Source organism: Cephus cinctus, unplaced genomic scaffold (genome assembly GCF_000341935.2).
Source record: "Cephus cinctus unplaced genomic scaffold, Ccin1 Ccin1_scaffold0102, whole genome shotgun sequence".
NCBI lineage: Eukaryota > Metazoa > Arthropoda > Insecta > Hymenoptera > Cephidae > Cephus > Cephus cinctus.
The window spans coordinates 10529-29402 of NW_014332839.1; the positions used below are offsets into that span (position 1 = coordinate 10529).

Below are 18874 nucleotides of genomic sequence, written 5' to 3' on the forward strand. Positions count from 1 at the left end.
TGAATCGATGTGCCTCAGCATGGGGTTGCACATTGCTTCTACCCAAGCCTTCGATAGTTCCAAGTCTTTTGCGAAGCAATGTGATCCCACTTGTAGGCACACCGGTGTACAACCAGGAACAACACATCTAAAAGAGGAAATGTCTTTCTTCAAAGAAGACATTATGAAGGTCTATGATATGAAAATAGAAGAGAAATTAGAGAAAAGAAAACAGAGTAGACAAATAAGAATAGAAAAGTAAGAAAGTATGAAATAGGGTTAGCCTGGAAAGATGAGTGGCGTAGCCTTCGTCTCGTTGTCGTAATTCTTGTAAATCGTCGTCCACAAAAGTTCCACCAAGTAAATAGTCTGGATCTTGAACACAATCACACTCAAAAAGAAAACACTGAACTGTAATTGCACTGAACACACTTCAAAATTCACCAGCGTAAATTCGTAGATGCGAAGCCGTCGCCGAATCGGAAGACAGTAACGCACAGGGACTTGTTTACACAACAAATTTATTTTTTCCAAGATGGCGACTGCGCATGCGCACGTTACCGCGGCGCCATCTGAGCGGTAGGTTGTATAAGTATTCTATGCTTTACTATAGCCCATTTGGAGTGTCACCCCCCTGCTATGATGTAACATGTCGTTATAAACGTCAATTTGTTGCAATTATTTTCTGCGGTCTGTGATGTTTTAATTTAAGTATATTTTTGATGTGCTAATTCTATTGCATCGTGAGACTGGTATTATGGAAAATTCATAAAAGTGACAAAATATTGTTTATCAGTTGCTTCACATTTATAACAATCGTGGATGAAATTTAACAAATTTTAAAAGCTCATTAATTATACAAACTTTTACAATAGTTTTATTTTACGTGTTTAAATTAAGCTTTTTATTCGAGAAGTGCAGGATTATTCTAGGCATTGATACCGTTAAGACCATAGGTATGAATTATAAAAAATTACTCATTTGTGAGATGTCTGACATTTATACTCATAGAAATCCTAACTTTTGCAACAGTAAGGATGGATCTTATTATATTTTATATAGTCATCACTTTATTTTATTATTATTGAGTAACAAATTAATTAGTTTAGGTTAGAATACACATGTATTGCATGCTAATAATATTTCAACTAATAAGATATTACATAATCACTTCAGTTGGCAATAAATATTTAAATAAAATATAATTTCATCATAATAGTATCTATGATAGAATTACTTGACAAATTGATTTAAGTGTTTAATTGATTGAAAACATTTTAGCAAACTCTTAAATGATATGCAATAGCAATAAAGAATAAATAATTTCTATGTATTTCAAACTTATAATCAGACTTTGAAGATTTGGTTTGACATATGTATGAACAAAGATATGTTTTATATAGCGATTTAATGTGTTACAATTACATTTTAATAATTTTTGTAAAAAAGAAACATCTTGTTTTAACTCTTGGTTAATTAGTATTATAATTTAGTATTTTAGTTTTTTGCACAGTTATTTATTATCCATGTGTAAAGAGATTATGTTTTTAGTTCTCTCGATGCCATCAATAATTGTGTTGAGTAGAAAGACATTTCTTATATTATTTATAAAATACACTTTTTGTAAAGATAACTGTTAGTCAGGTTAAAGTACTTTGCGTTTTCTTGTATGAACTTTAATTCTTATCTGGACTTCCTTGAGTTTTCTTCAATTTATTTGCAGTAATGTTAAATGGGATTAAGTAAATATTTTCTGATTCAGTTAAATAGACATAAATTATCACCTAGGAATAATCTTGCTTTTTACATGCTTTGGTTTCTTACTTCAAACTTGTGGAACTTATCTCTCTCACCTTATGATTTAACGATTGTTATCATAAGCTTCTATGATTAATCGATGGTCGTAGATAACAGTCACCATGATGACACTGATTTAATTTCAGTCTATACAAATTTTCATCAATAGACAGTATAGATTTAGCGACCCTCTTTAAATATTGAATTTTAGTTCTTCGGTTTTTAAGAACTCTGATGTCAGTTATTTCATATGACAAAAGTGAGTTTGCATAGTTTTATTTGAGTTATATTTGGACATTATTTTTATTATAGTGAAGGATATACATGTATATTGTAATGAACAAATATAACCAGGAGCTAGCATACTTTTCTTATAGACTTTGTGCAACTATTTTACATCTTATTTTATCCACATTATATCTTTCTTCATTGATACATTGTTCATAAATATAATGGACTACAAGATCGCTGTGTGATATGGACACGTAATATGCATAGAGCTTAATTTGCCAGTGAAAAGTGTATATTATTGCAATAATGAAACCAATTGTGATAATTTATAGATATCATTGATTGACTTATATAACCCAGCTGAAGTTAATCTGTTCACTTAATTTGTACGAAAGAGCCCATTTATTCGTTTAATTTTACACCATGAGTAGAGTATACAATTATGCTGTTCTATCATTGAAGTAATTTTGATTAATATCAAAGATTATTTATGCTGCTTTCGGATAGAAGCTATTACAATCAAGTGCAAGTTATTTTATTCGTTCAAGTCCCTTATATGCCTTTGTGTAGCATTAGTTGAAATCTTTTCATTTAATCAACTTTTGTAGAAACTTGTTTTCTTAATTAATGTGTAGCTTATAATAACTGAGCATGTTAATAGTAGTTGTACAACTTCTATTGATCGTTTACTGTGCTTTCAATTTTTCAGTAGCAGATATGCAGTGAAAACATGGATGGAAAAGTGCATGCAAAGACGGCCAAGAATCCAAGAGCAAACGCAAATATTTTCAGCGTTTTAACATTTTCGTAAGATTTATCAGTTTTACATTAATTTTAACGTTTAAACCTGTTTGAAATTACACCATTGTTAACCTTTAAAGGACCGGCAATTTTGTATGAAGAAAGTAATCTTTTTTCACTGAAAATTCATGTATATAAATAACTTAATGTTTCGCAAAGTCGCAAGTTTTTTAATGCCACTATAGTGGCGTTGCTGGTCCTTTAAACGTTAAATACAGCGAAATTTTTAGTATACACCGGATTGTTTTTCTTGTGTTTGATAATTATTATAATTCTCAGAATCAAAAATCGTTGGCCTAATACTGATAAGCACTCTTGTTGAAACTAGTTGCAGCTTTTTATATTCCAACGAGATTCTTTAGAAATAGTTATTAATTAATATTTCGTTGGATAAGTTTTAATTCAAGACAGATTATAAAATTTCAACCAATTTCTGACTTCTTTAACCCTTTCGCTACGGGCGACTTCTCCGCCGTGGTATTTCCGCTGAACGTGCCGCCGCGCCAAAAATGTGCACGGTGCTCGAGTAAAATCGGCAGCGGCCGCGTATTAACTTTTTATTAAACTTTGACATTAGAGAATAGAATTGTAAGATAATAATTACAGTTAATAATGATATTGTGTGTACAATACGCGGCATTTTATGCATAGCGGCGGCTATAGCCGCCCGTAGTATGTGAGTGGCATTTTATGGAGAGCGACTATAGTCGCCTGTACTGGCGAAAGGGTTAAAAGTGATTTTTTGATAGATTAATTTTTTTGAAGTTAGTATTTTGATTTATATAACTATTTAAACAAGTTCTTTACATCTTGCTTTAATCAAGAAGCTTTCTTTACGCATTGTTGAACAGAAATAATGATGAGTCTCTTTATTATTTCATTGTTTAAATAGTCACAATTTGTATCATGTATTACTACCACTTATCAATATGGCTGTGTTTAGCAGAAGTAACGCTGAGGGATCAAATACATTTGATTGGTTATTTAATCACAATTTTTCCAACAGTTAAAAAATTTAACAAATCAGATGGGTTTACTCTGTTAGCGTTATTTCTACTGAACACACTCATTGATAATTAAATTTGTTGTGTCGTAATGTATCTAGTACTATCAGTATATGTGTGATATTGACCGATCTGAAAGTTTGATTACTTAGCTTAATCCGAAGGAATGTCTTATCTTGCTTTACACAGGGTTGTCTTTATATAATCAGTACAACTTTTGCACTAGAATGTACAACCTTCACATTATCTGTACTATTTTTTTGACTCAGTGCAAAGAATATGGTAAAGTCAACTTCCCTTCATCGTATATGTATCGTTTTAATCTGTATATGTCGTGTATACAAAGTGAAATCTTTATTTGAAATATTTCATTACTATATGATTTCTTCACAAGAATGAACAAAATTGAAACTATCTATTCTTTCAAAAACTTTTCTGTCATAAAATAAGACATGTTTTTTTATATTCTCAATAGATGGATTATCCGTACGTTTTGGGTGGGTTATCGGAGAGATTTGGAAGTAACTGACTTGTATGCCCCACTTAAAGAACATAAGAGCAGTATTCTTGGAGATAAAATATCCGCAGTTTGGGAGAATGAATACCAACGCTTAAATGGGTTACAAAAGCAGAAAAAAAAAGATAAGACCGGAAACAAGGATGAAAGCAAATCGGAGATATTGGAGCCCAGTTTGATGCGTGTTTTAATCAGATGTTTCGGCGCACGCATCATGATGTATGGCATTGCCTTAGCCATAATGGAAATCGTTCTCAGGTAAAACTTATAATATATAGCATATTATTTTTTCGTGCAAACTCTTTATGTTTTATATTATTTCAGAATTTAGTTTAAAGTCCTATATGCATTGATGATTTATAGGTTAAAAGCATTTTACGATTTAATCATGAATTTATGTGCTAAGAAGAATGGAATATATTGCTATTGAATTGAGTCTGCTCTATAATACAATATATGTATTTAAAGAAAAATTGTGAAACTTATATATACACAAGATAGATATACAAATGTTTGATTAATTTTTATCCGATTTGAAGATAGTGATAGTGTGGAAAAGACATGTGGACTAATTTTTATAGGAGCCTGTTTCTCATATTTTCTATTAAAAAAAATGATGTCTTTTATCTTCAGTTTTAGAAAATTAGTTTTATGTAAATTTGTGAACATAATGGATTATTTTAGAGTTTCAATAAATGTCGAATTTGATTTTTCCTCTTTTGAAATTGATGGTTTTTATACTCAACAAAATTGGAACATAGATTATAGTTCCCTATTGACTGTTTCAAGTGCCTACACATTTAAATTTGTATTACGGTAGTTTCTTTGTTTCAAATTATTATTATATCTTGTGTGAAATACAAATTTCAAGAATTTATGGGATAAGAAATTGAATTACGATTTTGAAATGCTCAGATAACAAATAATTAATTGTTACTGAAATCACTATAGATTGTTTCAACCATTGTTCCTTACTCTTCTACTCCAATATTATGGTCAGAGAAAGTCCTCTTATACACCGATTTATAAAGAACAAAATAGTCCTGGACAGCAAATGGAATATACCACCAGATCGTTAAGTCCCAAAGAATACCTTTTAAATTTTGATATTACCTAGCACTATATGCATTATTTTCAATAGGTTATATATGATTTTTGTCCCTTCCTAATTACCATTTTATCCTAATCTACCTTTAATACAACGAGTTGAATTCTTATATGTATTTAAAAAGATAATGAAAAGTAACCAATTAGCTATAAATTTTAATATCTTTGATAAATCTTATGGAAATCGTTTTAAATACATTAGCGTTTTATTAATCAAATAATTAATTGCATTGCAAGATACGATTGATTTATATTACCAATTGAAATTATGTGAATTGTTCCAACATAATTGTGATAGACATAGTTGGGCCGCGACATCAGACTCCAATTTCGACAGATGGACTGTAACCTATTTTCGATAAAGATATTACACTGAATTTGAATTGAGTATACTTCAAATAATCACAACAATGCTAAATTCTTTATTGTTTGATTTTTTTTTCGTTAACTGATTCGGAATCTAATATTCGGCCCGATTATAATGTTGAATGGGAATGTTTTTCAAGCATGTACTTTTTTTTAATTGATAAAAGATCAATATATTTTTAATACAATATATTTTTTTTTTAATATAGGGTAACACAGCCATTGTTTCTGGGTCGCTTACTGCGATTCTACAATTCAGAAAAAATATCTCCATTAGAAGCATACTTGTACGCCGCAGGAGTGATCATGTGTTCAGCCGTAAACATATTTGTAATTCATCCGTACATGATGGCGATTCTTCATATGGGAATGAAGATGCGGATCGCCTGTTGCACTTTGATCTATAGAAAAGCTCTAAGGTTGTCGAAAACGGCCTTGGGTGAAACAATGGTAGGACAAGCAGTTAATCTCTTGTCTAACGACGTGAACAGATTTGACGTGGCCATTATATTTCTGCATTATTTGTGGATCGGTCCACTAGAAACTGCTGTTATGACGTATTTCCTGTACAATATAGTTGGTATTTCTGGTGTAATTGGCGTATTATCTTTGCTCATGTTTATACCCCTACAAGGTACATAGTAATGTGCTATTAAAAAAAAAAATTATTTTTACGCAGTATTGAAATTATTTGACGTTTAATGCCTTTCCTTTCTTATACAGGATTTCTTGGTAAAAAATCGTCAGTATTACGCTTGCGAACGGCCATTAGAACCGACGAGAGAGTGCGTCTGACGAATGAAATTATTAGCGGTATTCAAGCAATCAAAATGTACACATGGGAAAAGCCATTCAGTCTTCTTGTTGAATATGCACGAAAGTATGTTAAGATTTGATTGGCTTTATTTTTTATTCAACTTTCATTATATCCTTTTAGTTGAAAATGTCATATATTGAAATTTATCCGTAGGCGTGAAATCAAGGTTATAAGATCTACATCGTATATCAGAGGTGTGATTATGTCCTTTATTATATTTACAACAAGATTTTCCCTCTTCATAACTATACTTGCTTACGTTCTTTTTGATAATCGTATCACTGCTGAAAAAGTTTTCATGTTGACAGCATATTATAATATTTTGCGTCAAACGATGACCGTATATTTTCCGCAAGGTAAGTGGTAAAATCAAATTCGAGTACTTGCAAAAAGCATTTAAAAATATTTACTTTGAATATGATCAATCGCATAGAAATATTGTTTCACAGGCATAACTCAAATAGCAGAGGCTATTGTATCTATCAAACGATTGCAAAAATTCATGATGTACGAAGAAAGAGTAGTACCAGAAGACGTAGATACGAGAGCGACAAACAATAAAAATGAAAAAATGAGCAGCAGTGAGTCCGAGAGGACATCGAAAGCAGCCAGTTCGATAATAATGCAAAATGGCTGTGCAAAATGGTTGACTACGGAAAACGAAAATACTTTGAAAAATATTAGCCTAAATATTACTCCAGGGCAATTAGTAGCTATTGTCGGCCAAGTTGGTTGTGGAAAGTCAAGCTTATTGCATGTAATTTTGCGAGAGTTACCTTTACTGTCTGGATCTTTACAGGTACCGTATAATATTCGGATTGTCTCGATTAATTTTTAATTTCATCTAAAATTAATTAATTTTTAAAAATATATTTCGTAATGCCTTACCTTTTATTCAAGAATTTTATTTTATGAAAGTACTTATTGATTGCATATAATGAAAATAATGTATAATTTAGGTCAATGGCAACATTGCGTACGCCAGTCAGGAACCATGGTTATTTGCTGGTTCAGTTCAACAGAACATTTTATTTGGTCGAAAAATGGATCAGCATCGATATGACCAGGTTGTTAAAGTCTGTCAGTTAAAGAGAGACTTTTGTCTTTTGCCTTATGGCGATCGAACTGTTGTTGGAGAACGTGGGATTAGTCTTTCCGGTGGACAACGTGCTAGGTATGTTAAATATTAAGGAATGATCATAGAATTTCGTCAATACTTATGTCTCGTGTTTTAATGAACTAAATTAGAATCAACTTGGCGAGAGCAATTTATGCTGAAGCATCCATCTATCTTTTGGACGATCCCCTTAGTGCTGTTGATGCTCATGTTGGAAAGCATATGTTTGATCAATGTATTGATGAACACTTGCAAGGTAAAACGAGACTTTTAGTCACCCACCAATTGCAATATCTTCGGGACGTGGATAAAATTATTGTTCTAAAGGATGGATCTATATTAGCTGAAGGGTAAGTGATTCTATGAATATTAAAGCCCATTTATGTGTATATTTAATTCCAAATATTCTCATTTTTATAATGAGAACGTCAAAAAATCTACCCATAATTAGTCTTTTCTTTATTTCTTTTGAAGTATATTTGATAAATATTTGAATTCACATAGAATATCATGTTCTGCTGAAATATTATATTATTGCTTTATGATAATTGTAAAAATGGCATTAATCACGTAGAGGGTGAGGCGCGTGAATTAGAACACCTGTTTATGTCTGTTGGATTTGAAGATACGGAGTTCGTAAATATCGGAATTTAAATTATTTGGAAGGGCGCTATAATTGGGTCGTTATAATTTTTTTTCATTTTTTACCAGTTTTTTCAAGGTTATCAAAATTTTTTTTTAATGGAATGGCATATTTTTTCTTCATTACACATTGTAGCCGGCATCCAAACGAATCCAACCATGTAACATAGTATGACCTTTAAATGACCTCCAACCCAGAAATATGGAATGAATATTAATTCGACGTGTAAGAGATTTGGCTTTATTTCTATTACGCTAAACGATTCCTGTGAGCCGGGTCACATCCAGGCCAGCTCGATCACCAGATCTTACACTCCTCAATTTCTATCTATGGGGAAAACTGAAGGACGAAGTCTATCATGAACGACCAACTACTGCAGAGAACATAAAAGAAAGAATCGCCAGGGCTTGTGCATCGATTCCTTTAGAAATAAACTACAGAGTAGTAAATTACTACACGGTTGAACAAATGTATTTCAGTGTAACGGAGTTATTTTGAACATTTAGCGTAACAGAAATAAAGCTAAATCTCTTACACCTCGTTTTTATCATATTACCATATTTCTGGGTTGGAGGTCATTTAAAGGTCATACTATGTTACACAGTTGGATTCGTTCGGATGCCGGCTACAATGTGCAAGGAGAAAAAATATGCCATTCCATTTTAAAAACCTCTGATAACCTTGAAAAAACTGGTAAAAAAATGAAAAAAATTATGACAGCCATGTGCGCCCTTTCAACCATTTAAATTCCGATATTTACGAACTCCGTATCTTCAAATACAAAAGAGATATTCAGGTGTTCTGTTTCTTGCGCCTTACAATGTAAATTCATGGTATAATGGTTTAGCCCATTAGATTTCTATTAATTTCCATGGAGCAGAACCATCTTCAGGTGGTTTAATAGTCCTTAACACTAGATTTACGGATATCTCTACATACATACCTATCTCTACGGATACGCGTCAAATTGACGCGTGAAAGGAACCGCTCAGTTTTTTGAACAAAGAAACTTGTTTTATTCCAAAAGAACGTCATTATAAACTATTAACTCATAATATTATACATAGGTATATCCTTTGAAATTCAAAACGCGATAAAGAGACGCGTCCTGTAAACCTAGTGTTAATAACCGTGTATATTTAGCTTTGATAGGAATTAAGTTCAATTACGCATGGTTATTTATACAATAAGACAACAACTATTTGAACTAATTCGAATTTATATGAATCATATAATTGGCAATTATAGTAAAGTAGGAACCCCATTACATTTATATACACCATTGTTACTTATTTGTAAAATACGTAGTGGTACTATATTGCATGGGTAACAGATATAATCATTTTTACTTTTTGTATTCGTAGATTTTCTTGAATCAAAAATATTTCAATCTTGAGTTTTAAAAGTACAATGCATTACTATATTGGAGTAACGTATAAAGTGGAAGCGAACCGTTTCTAGATAATGATTTTAAATGGCAGTAGAAAAGAAATAAGTGAAGTAAATATTGCCGGATCCACAGCATCCTTGTTAAACATTTTGTTACGATATGTTAGAGTTTGGTGAAATATGATTGAAAACTTGAAAACTAACAGTATGAATAATTGATTGTAAGATTATTGAGTATGTCGTTAATGTAAAATGCATGTAATCACCGTTCTAATAATTTGAGTATAGTCAGTTAGCATTTAGATAATCGTTATTTTACTATAACGAACATAATAATCATGAATACTTTTTACCTATACAGTACTTATGATGAGCTGGGTGCCAAAGGCGTTGATTTTGGTCGCTTGTTAGAATCCCAAAGTGAATCCGATGATCAGTCATCTTCAGCTCCTGCCAGCCGACGTAGTTCACGACACACAAGTATTACTTCTCTCACTTCGGTGAAAACTAATGATACCAGCAAGAAACCAGAAAATCCGGAAGAGGTTAATATACATAATAATCAAAATATAAATTGTTATAAGTCACAATTTTTTTATTCAAATAATTGAATAGAATCGAATGATGTAATGTTTATTCTTTACGAATGCAATCTGAAAGTGAAAGCATTTTTCGAGTTGTTTGTCTGTAATTCGCGCGAGACTGGACCGAGTCTCTTTATGTTCAAAACATCCGTTAGTAACCCTTTACGGTATACACTGTGGCTAGACTATGACAAAGTTCGTGTTTTTCACGGCCCTCTTTCCAAAGCTAGACGGTGAACGATTTTAAAACATTTATAGGATGTCTGTATAATGTCCCTATATGGTTTGGTGGTTTTTAAAAATTAAACACCTACATTTTTTTCGAATATCAGAGTTAAACATATGACATACACATTTTCTTGATATAATCAATATGTAGAGGGGTGTACTACTATTAACAGTTCAAATTTCAGCAAATTTGTATGAAAATTGATTTGACGAGATTACTTAATGTGGAAAAGAGGTTTTTCTTGTTGCAGTTTTCAAAACCTATCGCACTCAAATATAATTAAAAATTTATTATAGGAATCTGAAATGCGCAGCTCAGGTAGTGTCGCTAGCTGGATATATGCTGCTTACTTACGTGCTAGTGGTCGTTTTTACACTGTGTTCTTAATAATGGGGTTGTGCATCATAACGCAATTGGCTGCCAGTGGTGGAGATTACTTTATAGCTATGTGGGTCAACATAGAAGAGAGTTCTGTGAGTACTTGTACTTATACAGAGAAATATTAAAACAAGATAATTCTATAAAATTAAAAATTTAACACCATTTTAATAAACAACAATACTACACTTGAATATGATATATGGATATTAATTTAGTTATGTGATTTCTACAGGGGGACACTTGGAACAGTTGGTTGTCTCGCAATGCTTGTATCTATATCTACAGTGCATTGACAATTTTCACTATCGTCATTACCCTCATTCGGTCAATTTCTTTTTTCGCAATGTGTATGCGATCATCCAGGCAGCTGCATAACCGCATGTTCCGTTCCGTTACACGGGCAACAATGCGATTCTTTAATGTGAACAGTTCTGGCCGTATACTTAACCGATTTTCAAAGGATCTGGGCGCGGTAGATGAGCTGCTGCCGAACGCTATGATCGATTCCGTTCAAATTGGTCTGGGTCTTCTCGGAATCATAGTGGTAGTCACCATAGCAAATGTTTGGCTGTTGATACCGACGGTGGTAATCGGCATTATCTTCTACTTCCTGCGTGTCATCTACCTGTCAACAAGTCGCAGCGTGAAACGCCTCGAAGGAATCAGTGAGTCCACGCTCAGAATATCATACTTTATATGTCACGTTAAAAGTGTCATCTTTCCCTTTCGTTTTTCTAAAAATTTGTCACCTAATTACTGTCATGCTCTTGTATAGAGAATATTTAATATTTTCTCATCTTATCAAAAATTAAAGATAATTTGATAAAATTGTTGAAAAGAATTAGTGACTAATGATAAACGGTCACCAGCCCGGTCTCCGGTGTTTGGTCACCTGAATGCAACTATACAGGGATTGACGACGATCCGGGCATTTGGAGCCAGTGAGATCCTCATCAAGGAATTCGATAATTATCAGGATTTGCACTCGTCGGCTTGGTACATATTCATTGCCTCCTCCCGTGCTTTTGGATTTTGGCTGGATGTGTTCTGCGTCATATATATAGCGCTGGTCACGCTCAGCTTTTTCCTGTTACCATCTTCTGATAGCATTACGGCTAGCAACGTTGGATTGGCAATTACGCAAAGTATTGGTCTCACAGGGATGTTTCAATGGGGAATGAGGCAAAGCGCCGAGTTGGAGAATCAAATGACATCCGTTGAACGTATATTGGAGTACAGGTAAAGCTGAAGGACCATTTGTTGTTAAAGAGAAAAATAAACGGACAGTGACTGCAACTAGAGTTCATCTATAAAACTCATATTATGACTTTCAGTAATATAGAATCCGAGCCATCTTTGGAAAGTGCAGCCGAGAAGAAGCCAAAGGATGATTGGCCAAGCCAAGGTCAGATCGAGTTTAGTGACGTATATATGCGCTATTCTTCGCTCGATCCGCCGGTGCTAAAGAACCTCAATTTCGTGATAAAGCCGCGAGAAAAAGTGGGCATCGTTGGAAGAACGGGGGCCGGCAAATCATCCCTTATCTCAGCTTTGTTCCGTTTGGCTGATATCAAAGGTTCCATTAAGTTAGATGATGTGGACACTAGCGAAATTGGTTTGCACGATTTTCGATCGAAGCTCAGCATTATTCCTCAGGAACCTTTCCTCTTCTCTGGTACTTTGCGACGTAATCTCGATCCTTTCAACACTTATGATGACGTTGTTCTGTGGCAAGCTCTCGAAGAAGTTGAACTCAAGGAAATGGGATTGGATGCTCACGTAAACGAAGGTGGATCTAATTTGAGCGTCGGCCAACGACAGTTGGTTTGTCTAGCAAGAGCAATAGTACGTAACAATCCGATACTCGTTCTCGACGAAGCTACTGCTAATGTTGATCTACGTACGGATGAACTTATACAGCTAACTATTCGTCGCAAATTTGAGTCTTGCACAGTATTAACAATTGCACATCGCCTGAATACTGTTATGGACAGCGATAGAATTATGGTCATGGATGCTGGAAATGTTGCGGTAAGTTTTAGTACCTTTCTCTGTTCTAGATAAATTATTTAGGCACGTCTAGGATATGTTCCTTGATGAAATAATTTAAATTTCTAGGAATTCGACCATCCTTACGTTCTTCTACAGAAAAATGAAGGTCTTTTTCTGAACATGGTGAAACAGACAGGGAGCAGAATGGCTGATTCTTTGATTGCGGTGGCTCGAGAAAGCTTCTCTCGTACTACTACATTATAAATCGGTATTAAAACCCTCGTAAAATGGTATTATTTTTACTGCTGCATGCGTACGAGTTGACAAACTTCTAAGTAACTGGCTATATTCCACTAGCAGACAGTACTCGGACATTTCACTAATTCAATTTATTGTTTTATCTATAATCATTCAGTTAATCAGACTTCTTCGAATGATTGAATATGAAGTATCGCAGAATACCATTGAAACACATTTATATATGTATGCGTACGCATATACATAGGGGACAGATAAATATAGATGCGCATTAAAACAGTTCGAGGCTTGTCCCGAATCACGCAAATGAATTCTGTACAGTATTACGTATTGTAAAATATCTCTGATTCATAATCATGGCATTAGTTAGTCCTTTTCGTATGCTGCGTTTCAATCAATTAATATTCGACAGAACTTGGAGCTTATCCTCCCCGTTTTACATCTATTTTTCATGGTTTATTAATGCTGAAATTATGACAACAACGGATTTAAGATGTTCTTAAACATATTAAACTTAAGGTATAGTGCAATATAATGACAAAAATATTTTTGTACTTGTATTTCTTAGTCTGAAAGTGATATGCAAGCCTGCCTTTATTGATTCTATTCGTACTTATTGTTAGCACGAGTGTTTACCGTTATTGGTACTATTCGTTTCTATACATGTTTAGTGCCTGAAATGTCCAAGGTGCTTCGATAATATGTTCTGGCGAGATACGACGTGTAACTTTTTGATGAATTTTTTTAAAAGATAAAGGTGATTCTATAAAACTTCTAAGATTATATTTCAGATAAATGTATTCAAAAAAGCATGTCTACTATGTACGCAGTTTCCACGTGCATCTTGTGCCACGTAGTCTTACTAAACTTGCTTTTAAGAAGAGGCTCAATCTAATTTTATATTTGGTAATTCATTTTCAATGTCATATCTCGTCCTACGTAATCAAATTGAGATCAGATTTAGAAAAATTAAATAATGTTGTATTTCCTACAGTTATGTTTGATGTAAATAAAAGTGCCTATACCCTGAAAGGTTCTTAGTAAAGTTGAAATATAAAATATTATTTGTAATAAAAAGTGTTGTGTCCATCGATTGTTTCCACAGCTTTAATGTTAATAACAGTTATAACAGGCCATTCTACAATGCAACGGAACACGTAACACGGAACATATAAACGGTAAGATACAATATTCAATTGTATATTTACCTAATTCCATTGGATCCTCCAATCAAGAAGGAGAAAATCGTTTTTAAAACCGAGCGTTTACTAAGTCTCTATGATTTTGGCGACGACTTGGACATAGCAACGATACGGAAGCGGTTGCTAGGATCGTTAAGGGTTTCACGGAGCACGTAACGTGATGAGTAACATCGAGCATGCCCCGTTCTGTAATCCGTAACGGCTTATGTTAAAAATACATAGCATCGATACGGATGCGATTGCTAGGGTCGTTAAGAATCCCCCAAAAAACACTTACGTGTAAAAAACTACGCCAAGTACAGGATTGCTGTGAATTCCTCTAACAAAAAGTATTGATATCATATTATTGAGGCCAAGTACATAAGTCACTACATGTTTTCCTATTATATGATCTAGCACTGGCCCATCATTTTAATTATATTTTCAATATTTCCTATAACGTTTTCGCTACTTTTTTATGTTACTACTGCTTCCCGTATTTAATTATGATTTAATGGTGATTTAATAATTAAAAAAACTTTAGGTGATTCCTTATCGAGTACTACGTGGCGGGTCCGTGCATTTCTTGATATAAATTTGGTACAAAACCAGTACCAATTTTCTATAGAAAGCATATTAACAATAACTCGTCAAAAATAAACACGGTAAAAGCTTAATAACAAACATACAGCATTAGAATACTATGAGCACGTATAAAGAGTAAGTACTTTGGAATTCCTGGCACAGACCCGCCAAGTAGTACTCGATAAGGAATCACATAAAGTTTTATTAATTATTAAATCACCATTAAACCATAATTAAATACGGGAAGCAGCAGTAACATAAAAGAGTAGCGAAAACGTTATAGGAAATATTGAAAATATAATTAAAATAATGGGCCAGTGCTAGATCATATAATAGGAAAAAATTTCGTGACTTATGTACTTGGCCTCAATAATATGATATCAATACTTATTGTTAGAGGAATTCACAGCAATCCTGTACTTGGCGTAGTTTTTTACACGTAAGTGTTTTTTGAGGGATTTCTATGACTCTAGTAGGCCAGAAGGGCGCTCAATATTCAGCCATTAAATAATTCGAAAAGATCTATAAGCAACGAACAGCAACTAGAAGATGCGAGACATCAATAAATTATGATAGGAGATATCGCCTAAAAGCGCGGCGTTACAGCAAAATTTGACTATAGGAGAAAACTTTATTTAGAGACAGATTCCAGTATAGAGCTTACTTTAGGGCCTCATGCGGCAAAAATCCAACAAACAGCGGAGCACGTAACGTCATTGTCAAATGTTATTACCTGTCACCTGTCATTACCAACTCTATAGACGAGGTCATTATCAATATCGTTAGAGAAATCAAATTTCTCTACGATAAAATTCATCGTGACTTTAAAAATGAAGTAATGTTTTACTTATTTATATGAATAAACGCACACACATTTTTTCTAAATATTTATGTATTGACAGATAATAACAGGTGACAGGTAATGACATTTGACAATAACGTTACATGCTCCGTGAAATCCTTAACGATCCTAGCAACCGCTTCCGTATCGTTGCTATGTCCAAGTCGTCGCCAAAATCATAGAGACTTAGTAAACGCTCGGTTTTAAAAACGATTTTCTCCTTCTTGATTGGAGGATCCAATGGAATTAGGTAAATATACAATTGAATATTGTATCTTACCGTTTATATGTTCCGTGTTACGTGTTCCGTTGCATTGTAGAATGGCCTGTTAAGGGGAGGGTGCGACGTTGGTTACACGGATTTTGAAGTCCTTTTGCGGTAGGAGAGTACTTGGTAGTGACAAATGATAGGCCAATCGGCAGGACCCAACGCGTAGCCGTTTTCGAAAAAAATCGGTTTGAAAAATGCAGCACTATTCATATACCTGGAACGTTGCTCACGTTTTCGAGAAGGCGGTGTAGCTCGATGGCAGCGCACCTGACTACCACGCGACCGGCCACGGTTCTATTCCCGACCTTATGTTGTTGGTGCTTGTCTAATTGACATTGAGAAGGCATTTGATTCGGTATGGATTAATGGGTTACTTTATTTGTTCCATACATTGGGGTACCCTAGGGAATGCACCCATCTTATATGGAGTATGACAGAAAAGAGGTCTTTTTGTACTTGGAATGGTAAACTAGTATCTACCCTTGCATTTAATATAGTTGAGGGACTAATGCAGGGCACTGTAAATTCACCGATTCTATTTAATATATACACACATGGTATTCCTAATCTGGGGAGTCTTAATAGTGATAACAATACATACTCTGCGGCCTATGCTGATGACTTAATTATATTAGTAGCAGATAATCAACCACTGATAGTACAAAATAAACTCAACAGATTAATAACTCAAATTAATGATTATTACACACAATGGAACCTTAGAATAAACCCGCTTAAATGTGAATCAATATTTTTTCATAAACCTCTAAGGTTTCTAAATAGTAATAAACGTAAAGACATAAATAGCTTTCAACTATATATAAAAAATCAGGATATGGAATATTTGATTGAACGTAAAAAAGTAGTCAAATACCTAGGTGTACATATTGATTATCTAGTCCGTATGAATAGTCATGTGAATATACAATTAAGTAAAGCCAAAGCTGTGTTTAGGGCACACAGTACGTTATTCTGTAATAAGTCATTGTCACATAAGGCCAAAGCAATTTGCTACATGTTACTAGTCAGACCTATCATTACCTATGCATCACCGGTTTGGTGGAACTATAGTGCGTCCATGATGGAAAGGACCAGAAAATTTGAGCGGCTCTGCCTGCGTGCAGCCCTACACACATTCAGGAAAACTGACAGCAAACGTTTTTATAGTAATAAACATCTATATAATAAGGCCAAAATACCACGTATTGACAATTTTATAACCAGAATTAATAGAGACTATTTTGCAGGGATCAAAGAATCCAATAACAAATATATAAAAAAGTATAGCGAACCGTCCTTTTATGATTGTAAGGAGAGAGCAATGACTGGGTATTTGCATCCTCAATCATTTATATACTTTGATAGTAATGGTTCAATACAGGATTCTAATAGTGTTCCTATTATATATCATAGGTCTCGCCATCGGGCTAATAAATGTCGTAGCTAGTTCTTTTATCGGCTAAGGATAAGTGGGGGTGACTAAGCACACGCGCTTTTTTCAAGATTTCCTTTATTGTCAAATGATATAAACTTGGAACTATTAAACCACGCGTAGTATTGCAATGTAAAGATGGCGACGACCACCTCGCGCGCACGTTGTTCTCATGGAGACTAAAGCTGTGGCGTCCCGTTCGAGGATTGACTAAAGCGCCGTGGCGTCTGCGGCGGCCACCGAGCGAGACAGCTGCAGGGACGGTGCGGACCGCCACATCCACTCCTCTCCCAGTGACCTCGTCTATGCTGAAGACGTAGATGAGGGAAACGAGACTTTCTTTCTATATGTTTTCTTCGATGGGTCTACGAACTACCCCCATTGATGCGGTTGTATCATTGGCTCCTCGTCCTCGGGAACCGAGTCGTCTTTCTTGATATAGGCCGGTTTTAACTGTTCGACCAATATGGTTTTTTCCACGCCATTGACGTCGATGACGAATCGCCTATTATCGAGTTTTTTAATGATTTTGTAGGGTCCATCGAATGGCGGTTCAAGTGGAGGTTTCACCGCGTCGTTCTGTATGTAGACGTGTGTGCTGTTGTAAAGGTCTTTTAACACGAGTATTCGAGCTTTGTGTGGTGTGCGGTCGGTGTCGGTCTCAGCCCCCTCATGTGTTCTCGAAATTTTTCAACTAATACCTTGGGATCTGCCGGCATTTCGATGTTGATGAAGAATTCTCCGGGAACTCTGATGGTTGTTCCATACAGCATCTCGGCACACGAAGCCCCCAAATCTTCCTTGAAGCAGGTCCGGAGTCCGAGAAGTACAGTGGGTAGAAGTTCGAGCCACGGAACTTGCCTGTTGCACATCAATGCCGATTTCAGAGTGTAATGCCAGCGTTCAATCAATCCATTCGATGCTGGATGGTATGGTGTAGTATGTATTTTCTTAGCGCCAACCAAATGGGTCAACGACGTGAACACCGCAGACTCAAATTGACTGCCTTGGTCCGTCGTTATCGTGAGTGGCGTGCCGAATCGGGAGATTCAGTGAGTGAAAAACATGGATGCTACCGTGTCCGCTGTAATATTTTGCATGGGAACAACTTCCGGCCAGCGCGAGAACCGGTCCATCATACTTAAACAGTACCTGTAACCGTTGACCACCGGGAGTTCGATGATGTCCAAGTGTACATGGTTGAAACGATTGTCTGGCACCTCGATGTAGTTTGGCTCCAGTCTATTGTGTCGGTGAACCTTCGATCTCTGACATGGTTCATACGTCCGCGACCATTCCAGAGCGTCCTTTTTAATGCCTGGCCACACGTACTTTTGACGGAGCATGCGGCA

The 18874-nt window shown here is 34.8% G+C and overlaps 1 protein-coding gene across 7 annotated transcripts; it reads left to right on the forward strand.

The window, feature by feature from the left end:
• Positions 1-571: 571 nt before the first annotated feature.
• Positions 572-14244, forward strand: LOC107274778 (probable multidrug resistance-associated protein lethal(2)03659). Of its 7 annotated transcripts, XR_003061911.1 has the most exons (17): positions 572-935; positions 2717-2814; positions 4288-4587; positions 5281-5403; positions 6012-6436; positions 6526-6682; positions 6773-6975; positions 7069-7418; positions 7579-7793; positions 7868-8086; positions 10130-10313; positions 10878-11054; positions 11195-11627; positions 11802-12201; positions 12297-12538; positions 12619-12993; positions 13081-14244. XR_003061911.1 is itself a non-coding variant. In XM_025092069.1 (16 exons), exons 2-16 carry the CDS (start codon positions 2738-2740, stop codon positions 13216-13218), a joined length of 4098 nt encoding a protein of 1365 aa, XP_024947837.1. In that variant the 5' UTR covers positions 577-935; positions 2717-2737; the 3' UTR covers positions 13219-14244. The 7 variants fall into 7 exon arrangements, 6 of the variants coding, with proteins under 6 accessions (XP_024947837.1, XP_015609770.1, XP_024947840.1 ...); XM_025092069.1 differs by having other exon boundaries at positions 577-935; positions 12297-12993; XM_015754284.2 differs by having other exon boundaries at positions 582-935; positions 11832-12201; positions 12297-12993.
• The last annotated feature ends 4630 nt before the right edge of the window (positions 14245-18874 follow it).

Bases quoted from the DNA above. Each gene is read 5' to 3' on its own strand.
- LOC107274778 (XM_025092069.1), top strand. From the start codon at position 2,738: ATGGATGGAAAAGTGCATGCAAAGACGGCCAAGAATCCAAGAGCAAAC. The intron at 11,628-11,801 runs GTGAGTCCACGC...ATTGTTGAAAAG, and splicing joins GAAACGCCTCGAAGGAATCA to AATTAGTGACTAATGATAAA. The intron at 12,202-12,296 runs GTAAAGCTGAAG...TATGACTTTCAG, and splicing joins GAACGTATATTGGAGTACAG to TAATATAGAATCCGAGCCAT.